This window comes from Ceratotherium simum, chromosome 33 (assembly GCF_057802395.1).
Source record: "Ceratotherium simum simum isolate JZ-2026a chromosome 33, ASM5780239v1, whole genome shotgun sequence".
NCBI lineage: Eukaryota > Metazoa > Chordata > Mammalia > Perissodactyla > Rhinocerotidae > Ceratotherium > Ceratotherium simum.
In genome coordinates this window covers 8,699,911-8,711,050 of record NC_141932.1, presented here as the reverse complement: position 1 = coordinate 8,711,050, position 11,140 = coordinate 8,699,911, and the positions used below count along the sequence as shown (strand labels likewise).

At 37.4% G+C, this 11,140-nt stretch overlaps 1 protein-coding gene and 1 pseudogene across 1 annotated transcript in view; one reads left to right on the top strand and one right to left on the bottom strand.

Annotated features, from left to right (window-relative positions):
• The first annotated feature begins 2,695 nt into the window (after positions 1 to 2,695).
• On the top strand, positions 2,696 to 3,695 carry LOC101393409 (vomeronasal type-1 receptor 4-like; annotated as a pseudogene).
• Positions 2,957 to 11,140, bottom strand: part of LOC106800166 (uncharacterized) — a 19,245-nt gene continuing 11,061 nt past the window's right edge. The window contains exon 4 of the mRNA XM_014794327.2: positions 2,957 to 8,661. Within this exon, the coding sequence (XP_014649813.2) occupies positions 6,593 to 8,661 (2,069 nt within the window). The 3' untranslated portion in view covers positions 2,957 to 6,592. The remainder of the gene's footprint in view (positions 8,662 to 11,140) is intronic.

Below are 11,140 nucleotides of genomic sequence, written 5' to 3'. Positions count from 1 at the left end.
TGACCCCTTTACACACTACCGTCGCATCTCAACAGAAATATTGTTGGTTCCCTGCATTTTGCGTATTATAGGGAAGGAGTGGAACCTAGATGGGTGATTCCTGTGGAGAGCCAGAAGGCTGCTATAGCAAAGGTCTGAGGACACCAGAAGAAGAAGCAGGCTTTGCCATTGCAGGTACAGATGTGCAAGAAGCAGCAGTTAGTAACACTGCCTGGGAGAGGCATCTGGGCTGGTGGGATAGGGAGGAGACCGCCTCCATGCGCATGCATTTGCGCGTGGATATGGTGGCCTCTTCCTTTCTCTGCAGCAGTTACAGACCTAAGGTCACCCTCTTGGCTGACAGGTGGTGTTAGAGCTACAGATTGTGGAATGGAGCAGTTACTTCGGAAATAAATCTTTGATGATAATGCTCTTTTAGAGCCTCTAGACTCTGAAGAGGCAGAGTACCATGTACAGGGTGCAGACTATGGATGCAGTTGAGATCTGTGCTCAGAGCTACCTGTATGGCTGCCCAAGTGAGAGCGGAGACCTAGTGTCATCAGTGGGGTATCATTCTGGAGTAAATTGTGCTGGGACCTTGTCGTACTCATTCCCATTCAGAGTTCAGTACCAGAACCATGGTGCTGCCCTTGAGGACATCTAGACTTTAGGGGACCCTGCATTCAGGTCCATTAGGTGATGCCCTGGATACTCTGTGTGTGCCCATGCAGGAGGGTTTGGCCTGGAAGGAAGAGATGGCATTGAGGTTGATCCAGGACACCTCCAGGAGATTCCTGTGTTAGCAGGAAGACAGGTGTGTGATATGAACACTGGTCCCAGGTTTGAGTGTCAGCAACAAGTCATCACAAAGGACAAAGATTTAGGATAAGCTCTGCTGAATCTCATGACAAAATCACAGACTCACTCTAAGCAGCATTGTTATTATTATCTGATGTCTCATTGTGAGCTCACAATACAGACCTGTAGATCTGTATGTTTCATCATGTTCAGACACAATCAGCAGGTCACGCACATTCACAGGAACAACCTTTCCCTAGTAACTTCCAATTTTGGGGGGGAGACATGTATTTTTTAAAAATTTAAGACACATACACAGGTTATTAGTGCACAGCTCAGTGGGATTTCACAAATGACCACACCTCTGTACACAATACCCAGATCAAGAAACAGAACGTTGTCAGTCTCCTAAAACCCTCTTTTGCCCCCTCTCAGTCATTATTCCCAAGGGTGTAGTTCTGGTGGGTATATTTGTAGGACCAGAATTGTTGGGAATAAGTTTACTACTATCTTACCATTTGAAAGATTAGATTACCTTTGCCTGTTTTATACTTTATATAAATGGAATCATACAGCACAAAACATTTAATAATGGCCCTTTTTCCATTCCATATGATTTTTGTGAATTTATCTGTATTGTTGCATATTATTATTGTGATTCATTAACATTTCTATATAGGACTCCATTGTGTGAATATCAAATGATTCATTGGTTCACTTTATTGTTAATAAACAAGTGGGTAGTTTTGCATTTGGGGCTATTTTGAGTAATAAGTCGTGCAGTATATAAATTCTGTGACTAGTTTTTTGGTGATACAAATTTCTGTTCAGTATATTCACACGAGTGGAATTGCCAGGACACAGGATTACATTTAGTCAGCCAAAGTATATACTACACAGTTTCCCAAAATGTTTGTACCAATTTTAACACCCACCAGCAGTGCATGAGATTCTTGCTTTATCCACATCCTTCACAAAACTTGATATTTCTGTCATTTCGTTTTAGATTTCTGGGTGGTGTTTGATGGTACCAGGTAGCGTTATATTTGAACATTTCTGATTATTTAGGACGTTGAATATTTTTTACACATGTATTACCCATTGAATAACCTCTTATTGAAGTTTCTATTGGAATGATTTGTGCATTGTCTGTTCTATCTTTGGGAGTTCTTTCAGCTTGTTACAAGCATTTCCGTGTCTCTGTGTGTGTGTGTGTGTGTGTGTGTGTGTGTGTGTGTTGATGAGAACCAGCTCTTAATTTTAACATAATCTAAAGTCATTTCTGGGCCAGCCCCATGGCTTGGCGGTTAAGTGCGTGCGCTCCGCTGCTGGCGGCCCGGGTTCGGATCCCAGGCGCGCACCGACGCACCGCTTCTCCGGCCGTGCTGAGGCCGCGTCCCACGTACAGCAACTAGAAGGATGTGCAGCTATGACATACAACTATCTGCTGGGACTTTGGGGGGAAAAATAAATAAATAAATAAAATTATAAAATTATAAAGTCATTTCATTCTTATGGTTAATATATTCTGTGCTGTTTAGGATATAAGAATATTTTCTTATTCTAAGACCACAGAAATATTTTTTTTGTTTTTCTAAAACAGCACAATATATTTTTAAAATTTAGATCAGCAATCCACTCAGAGTTAACTTGTTTTATAACGTGGGTAGTGATCAAGGTTTTTCTTTTATCCAAAATGGCTAGCAAATTTTAGCTTATTCTGAAAATGTTGTATTATGCATTCTTTCCATTTGCTCTCATTTCTCATTTCTTCCCCTAGATTAACACCACTTCATCCTTAGTGTTGACTTCTCCATGAAATATACTGGTTATCTCTCCACCTCTTCCTGTCTTGTGAAGTCTTGGCAATCGAACAGGAGCACACAGCACAAGTTACTCTTGGTGTCAAAAATCCTCAATGAGCCTTTTTGCTCAGAGGAGTGATTGTTGCCATAATTTAAAGGAAAATATGCTGAATGACAGAGTAGCCTCTAGGGACTTGACAATGGCAGTTATCTTCTTGTCACAGACTATAGTTGGAATTCCGGGCAATTTCTCTCTTCTTTCCCATTACCTGTTCCTATACCACACGGAAAGCAGGGTGAGTGCCACAGATTTGATTCCCAAGACCTGACTATATCCAACTCCTTGATCATTCTCTCTAAAGGAGTCCCCCAGACAATGGCAGCTTTTGGGTTGAAACATTTTTTCAATGATTTTGGACGCAAACTTTTTTGTATGTTCAGAGAGTGGGCAGGGGTTTATCCATTGGCAGCACCTGCCTCCTGAGTGTGTTCCAGACCACCATGAACAGCCCCATGAACTTGGAAGGATCTTAAAGTCGAAGCCCCAAAGTACATTGGCTTCTCAATTTTCCTCTGCTGGATCTTGTACATGTTTGTGAATTCAATTTTTCCTATATGTGTTGTATGTGTCTAACAAATGAAGCATGAAAAATATCACAAAGAAAAGAGATTAGAGATACTGTTCTGCTATAGATAATGAGAAAATCACAGGCTCAGTACATGCACCATTGATAGTCTTTTCTGAAGTTTCATTTTCTATGCTCACTATCTGGGCCAATGACTCCAAGGTTTTTATCCTATACAGACATCAGCAGTAAATCCAACATATTCACAGGAATAATGTTTCCCCCATATCCTTTGCTGAGACCAGAGCCACCCAAAGTATCTTTGTCCTGGTAAGTACCTTTGTATCTTTTTACTCCTTCTCTTTCACATTTGTCTTGCTCTTATTTATAATTCCAACTGATGGTTGGTGAAGATTGCTTCCCTCATCTGTGTGTTTTCTGACTGTCAGCCCCTTTCTGCTCATTACCTCTGACTCCACTATAACCCAGGCTCTGCTTTGTATGGCTAACAAATACAATAATTCCTAATCTCATCAGAAACATGTAAATTGTATGTTTTTGTGCAATGTTCAGTTGTTTATACAATTGTTACCCTCAAATACTCAATTCAGAAGCTTATGAAGACATCACGTCTTCCTAAAGTACACCCTAATGGTTACAGGGCTTTGTTCAGCTGGACCAACATTGGTATAGCAGAGGCAAATAAAGCAACTTGGCCTCATCTCGATGCATAGTATCTTGTAGCTAGCAAACCTAACCAAATATTGTTTGAAGTAAATTGAATAGATTTTAGTCTTATCTCCTGGGTCAATTAAAGAGAGTGGTTGACAACTTGTGTCACATGTATGGGAAAATTGGCCAGAAGTGAATACAGTGAAGAAATGAGGCACAAACAGCTTTTCTTCTGTACTGTTTTCACAAATATTTGTGAGAAAAATAGTTTTGGAAGATAGGGACAGCATCACCCTCTGGAACAATGGACAGACTTGTTTGCTATACAGGTAAATAAAGATAATGTTTCCCTTTTAGGCAAAGGGTAGGGCAGGTTTGCTAGTAGTTCCCTTTAAAAGATTGGGTTTTTCTACACTTAAAAGTTCCTCACCTGTGATGCAAACCCATTGCGTGTGCTTTGTCCACCAGTCCCTCTCCACATCATTCCGATAGGAATTAGGGAGGCATTGATGAAATCACGATGTTCTTGAGACTGCTGTACCATGGATAATAAAGCCTTTGTGTTTTTTCTGTTTTGTTGTTTTTTTAAGACTTTATTTTTTAGAGCAGATTTAGGTTCAGAGCAAAATTGAGTGGAAGGTACTGAGATTTCCCATATACCTCCTGCACCCCATGCACAGCCTCCCCAACTATCAAAATCCCACACCAGTGGTACATTCATTACAATTGAAGAACCAACATTGACACACCATTACCACTCAAATTCCATAGTTTGTATTAGGTTCACTCTTAATTGTATATTCTATAGATTTGACAAATGTAATGACACATATCCATCATTATAGTATAACACAAAAGTAGTTTCACTGCCCTAAAAATCATCTGTTCTCCACCTATTTGTCCTTTCTTCCCCCTAACACCTGGCAACCACTGATCTTTTTACTGTCTCTACAGTTTTGCCTTTTTCAGACTGTTATATAGTTGGAATCATACACTATATAGCCCTTGCAGATTGGCTTCTTTCACTTACTGATATGTATTTAAGGTTCCTCTATGGCTTTTTTTGGCTTAAAAACTCATTTCTTTTAGCACTGAATAATATTCCATTTTCTGGATGTACCACAGTTTAACCATTCACCTACTTAAGCACATCTTGGTTGCTTCCAAGTTTTGGCAATTATTCATAAAACTGCTATAAACATTCACGTGTAGGTTTTGTATAGATATAAATTTTCAACTCACTTGTGTACATAGCAGGGAGCGTGGTTGCTAGATCATATGGTAAGACTATGTTCAGTTTTGTAAGAAACCATACACTAAGTGGCTTATAAACAACAGATTTTTCTCACAGTTCTGGAGGCAAAGTCCAAGATCAAGGTGCTAGCTGATTTAGTGTCTGGTGAGAGCCCTCTTTCTGGTTGCAGATGGCTGTCTTCTTCTTGTATCCTCACATGGCAGAGAGTAAGAATGTTCTCTGAGGTCCCTTTTATAAGGGCACTAATCTCATTCATGAGGGCTCCACTCTCATGAACTAATTACCTCGCAAAGATCCCACCTGCTCATACAGTGACATTGTGGGTTAGAACGTCAACATATGAATTTTGGATGGGAGACACAAACATTTGGTCCATTGTATTCACTTTGTATCCTTCAATCATGCTATAATCACTTATTAGTTCCAAAAGTTTTTTGTTGATTCTGAGTTTCTACATAGATAATGTCATGTGTGAATAAAGACAGTGTTACTTCTTCCTTCCCATAATGATGTGGGATAGGTTTGATTTGATAGGAAAAAAACATGATTCACAGAATTTTGAAAAAATTATTAAATTTTATTAATTAAAACATGACAACTATGATACATTCTGAGTAAAATGGTATTGATGATATAGTGGTTAAATGTGAATCCTATACACGTATACCATACTCTGGTTAATTAAATTCTCGTCTCTGATAATTGCTGTCTTTAATTTCCAAGAATAAGACTAATTCATCTTTGATATACAACAGCTATTTTCTTTAAAAGGAGAGGATGGCAATCACTTCTTCTCCATTATTTCTACTACATAAGCAGTCCCTACTAACCTATCATCACATTCTCATTAAAATCTCAGTCTCTCAATCCTAAGGCCTGCTCTGTTTCATGCTCAGCTGGTACAGCAAAGGTTTCTGATAATCCAGTGGCCCACTGTTGTACCAATAAACCTGTAGAAGAGTATCCTGAACATATGATGATTTACATCATTGTTTTACATATATTCTTCTCCCAACCCCATGCTCTCATTGAAAACCACACAATATTGTATGTTAAAATTCAGCATCCCTGTTCCTTCAGGAAACATGGATATGAATAATCTCCATCTAATAAAGTAGGCCTGTTTATCTATCTTACTGATCCCCTCCCAGAGACCATGAAGGTAACACATGAAACGCATGTGATGAAGGCATAACATCAAATTTCAAACTTCAGGTTGAAAGATATCAATAGTAATGTAGCCTTTTCAAGAAACCTCAAATAATAAAAATATTTTTAAAATGAAGAAATGGTACACTACCAAAGATCTCCTTGCTCCACCAATACTCATCATTACATGAGTTTCACATGATTTTGACTTTTAATTATTGTGAAGAATTTAATATCTGAGGTCAATTAATCTAGGACTAGAGGCTTAGTTCTCCCTAGTATAAATTCTCTGATACATAGTCTGTTGTGAAAAATGTTTAAACGATTTACACCATTCATTATATTTCTTTACACCACTCATTATATTTCTAAGATTTCTCTCCAGTATGAATTCTTTTGTGAATCCTGAAGTCAGACCATTGTCTAAAGGCCTTGCCACATTCAATACATTTGTATAGTTTCTCTCCAGTATGCATTCGCTCATGACCCCAAAGGTGTGAACGTTTGATAAAAGCCTTACCACACACGTTACATTTGTGTGGTTTCTCTCCAGGATGTATATTTTGATGTCTAGTGAGGCTTGAGTACTGCTTAAAGGCTTTGCCACATTCATTACATTTGTAAGGTTTCTCTCCAGTATGAATTCTCTGATGAATTGTAAGGTTTGAATTTTGACTAAAGGCCTTGCCACACACAATACATTTATATGGTTTCTCTCCAGTATGGATTCTCTGATGTCGAGTAAGGCGTGAACACCAGTTAAAGGATTTGCCACACTCATTACATTTGTAAGGTTTCTCTCTACCATAAATTCTCTGACGAACCCCCAAGCTTGAGCTTTGAGTAAAAGCATTATCACATGTAGTTGATTCACAATGTTTCTTTTCATTATGTATTTTCTGATGTCTAGTAAGGTGTACAAATTGTGCATAAGCTTTATCACATTCATTACATTTATAAGGTTTCTCTCCAGTATGGTATCTCTTATGTTTAGTTAGGCTTGAACGAACAGTAAAGGCTTTGCCGCACTCATTGCATTTGTGAGGTTTCTCACCAGTATGAATCCTCTGATGTTCCACAAGACTTGAACTTTGGATAAAAGCCTTACTACATTCATTACATTTGTATGGTTTTTCTCCAGTATGAATTTTCTGATGTTTCACAAGGCTTGAAATGTGGATAAAAGCCTTACCACACATACTACATTTGTGTGGCTTCTCTCCAGGATGTACATTTTGATGCTTAGTGAGGTGTGAGCACTGCTTAAAAGCTTTGCCACATTCATTACATTTATAAGGTTTCTCACCAGTATGAATTCTTCGGTGAATCCTGAGCGTAGACCACTGCCTAAAAACTTTGCCACATTCAATACATTTGTATGGTTTCTCTCCAGTATGAATTCTCTTATGATCCCAAAGATATGAACGTTTGGTAAAACCCTTGCCACATTCATTACATTTGTAAGGTTTCTCTCCAGTATGAATTCTCTCATGACGCCAAAGGTCTGAACATTTGATAAAAGCCTTACCACATTCATTACATTTGTGTGGTTTCTCTCCAGTATGAATTCTCCAGTGATTTGTAAGATGGGAATTTTGATTAAAGACCTTGTCACATATATTACATTTATAAGGTTTCTCTCCAGTATGGATTCTCTGATGTCTTGTGAGGTTTGAGAACTGCTTAAAGGCTTTACCACACTCATCACATTTGTAAGGTCTCTGCTCAGAATGAATTCTCTGATGACTAGTAAGGACTGAATAATGGCTAAAAGTCTTTCCACATTCATTACATCTATATGGTTTTTCTCTAATGTTTGTTTTCTGATGATGTGTAAGCAATGAAGGATACATAAAAACTTTTCCATATTTCTTACAAATGTTGGTTTTGACACTAGGAGGAGGAAATCTTTGAAGTGGTAAAATTGAGGAACAAGTTTTGATAGACTTCTCAACTTGATGACATTCATAAATTTTCTCTTCAGTTTGAAATCTCTGCAATTCAGCCAGATGTGACTGAAAGCTTAATCCAATCCTATTTTCAAAACATTTTGTATATTTGTTTCCTGCAGAGACTATGTTACTTTTTATTTTTAACAAATTCTTTATAAATGACTTCCCATGTTTGAAGTTATGATATGCACTTTTTATTAAAGAAACACTCTGCTTTAAAGGTAAATTAATGCAAGATTTGCTGTCGTGTTTCTCTTTTTTACTAGTGAGACTTACGTTACCTGTCATAAGCACTTCTTTGAAATTTCTTTCTTCATATCCACAATTACTCTCAAATTCATACATATTTCCCCAGACTTTCCTGAAGTCAAAATCCTCAATGTCATGGCTTTCATATCTTCCCAAGACCATTGGTTGGTATAATTCACCATTATTAATGTCTTTCTTTGGTAATAATTCCTTGATCATAAATCTAGCAGAGATATCTGAAAGATATTTAAAAAATAGTCTTCATATTAACTAGAATTGGAAGATGAATATTACAGTAAAAGTAATATTTACATTGAAGAGATAAAAACTTCTCAAGCAAGGTCTACGAATGTTTAAGAACAGAACTCTTTAATAAAAGATTACATGTATTTCAAATTATTTTTAAGGGAAGCCTACTTTCAAACACTCTAGGAAAAAATCACTTACACTATGTAAACTTACATAAGCTCTGAAAGAAAGTGTATTCTTTGACTACCACATCAAAACACACACTGACTGGCAGTAGACAAACTGGTGTCTCATATTACAAGAGACACAAATATTATATAAATGCATATTTACTGCATAATTATTGCATGCAAAAAAATGCTATAGTATAGCATTATATGAAGTAATGATAAATAATTCATTAAAAACATAATGAATATGATAAATACATGGGAATTATGAATTGCAAAACTAAAAAGCTGATAGGAAAATCAAAAAGAATTTAACAAAACATCGTTGGAATAACAACATATTCTGAATATCTTCTATAAAACTATCTCTACTCATGCAGAATAGGTATTTTGCAACATTAACAATTGGTAAATTGCAGTCCTATTCTATACTATATACTGAAATCCATAATCTGTAAATGAGAATTAAATTAATAAAAATTTTTAATAAACCAAGATAAATCCAACAGGTAAATAACAAGGAACCACAATTATACAAAATCACAGACTGGAATTTTAATGCTTTCTCCCTTAAGAACAAGAGAAAGACTTATATTCCATAAGGAGTACACAATATGAGAACTGAAAAATATGTTGAGAAAAGTTCCCACATATTCCTAACACTCTAAGTTATGCACATGCCCCCTGATTTTTGAAATATCAGTTTCAGATAAATATATAGTATTATAAAGGTAAGAAAGGGGTAAAGCTAATAGTGTGAAAATCGTGAAGTATGTTACTCCAAAAGTACATCTCTCCATAAAAACAGCAAATAAATTGGCAAAAACTATCAGAATTATGGAAACTAAACAAATGTTTACAGCAAACGTGTAGATAATTAATCAAGAAAGAGGCAGCTCATGCTCAGTAGGAGAGCTTTCTGGCAGTTTAATTTACCCTGGCCCCATCTCATTCTCTCCAGCACAAAGACAGCCTTGAAAATAGCAGCCCACATTCCTGGCACAAGTCCCTTGTACTGGGAGTGGCAGAGCAAACTTTATTCTCTAACAATTGTGATTTTTACTATGACTTGCTTGGGGGTTCCCTGAAGAACTGAGTCAAAGAGCTTTGCCTTTATTTTGCCTAATTCAAAACTCTCCGAGGGCAGAGGCACTACACAGGGGTGCATTTGTCAAACATATTTAAAGGCAAATATAGTAGCTGCTGAACACTTGGGGCAAGAGATTAAAGATGGAGAAAAGAGAAGACACATTGAAAGACCTAGGAAGAAAGGCTGGGGAGTAAAATGCTTTGGGGAATAAGGGCTTTTAAAAGCTGCCACATGGGGCCAGCCCCGCAGCTGAGTGGTTAAAGTTCTGTGCACTCCGCTTTGGCGGCCTGGGTTTGCAGGTTCAGATCCCAGGCATGGACCTACTCCACTCATCAGCCATGCTGTGGAGGCGTCCCACATACAAAGTAGAGGAAGACTGGCAGAGATGTTTGCTGAGGGTGAATCTTCCTCAGTGGAAAAAAAAAAAAAAAAACTGCCACATATTCCTAGGAATCTAAGTCATACACATGCCCAGGGCTGAGTGATTGCTCAGAAAACATATGAGAAGACCCTGAGGCCTTACCTCCAGCTAAACTTCAGGCTCAGCAAAAGCAGGAGGTAAAGGCTAAGGCAGCATTGTAAATTGCCAGGCTGAGTTTTACAGGTATTCCCAAACACACAAAGTTTATCTCCAAAGACTGGGGTTTTCGTTTCTGTTTTTCTGGGTTTTTTTGGTTCCAGGTATTTGAGAAATTTTATGTCGAATCACTAGCTGACCACTAAGCTAACTAAAGAGAGACTTCAGAGACCACACGTGACAAAGAATATGGACTTTACAAAATTAACTCAGAAAAATTACTAAACAAACAATAGCAACTACAACAAGCAGGAACAACCAACGATGGGGTGGCGAAGTGGGTAGGGAAGACTGTGACTTCCTGAGTTGCCATATTATAAAATTCAGTTTAAAAATATATATATATGAGGCATGCAAACCAACAATGATGTATGGCCCATACACAGGAAAAAATGGAATTTAACAGCAATTGTCCCCAAGGAAGCCCCGACATTGGACTTGACTAGACAAAGAATTTATATCACTATTTTAAATATGCTCAAAGAGCTAAAAGAAACAATGTGCAAAGAACTAAAGGAACCCAAATAGAAAATACCAATAAAGAGAAATTTTAAAAAGAAACTAAATAGAAATTCTGGAGATGAGAAGTACAAAAACTGACAAAAAAAAAATTTTAAAACCCTAAAGGG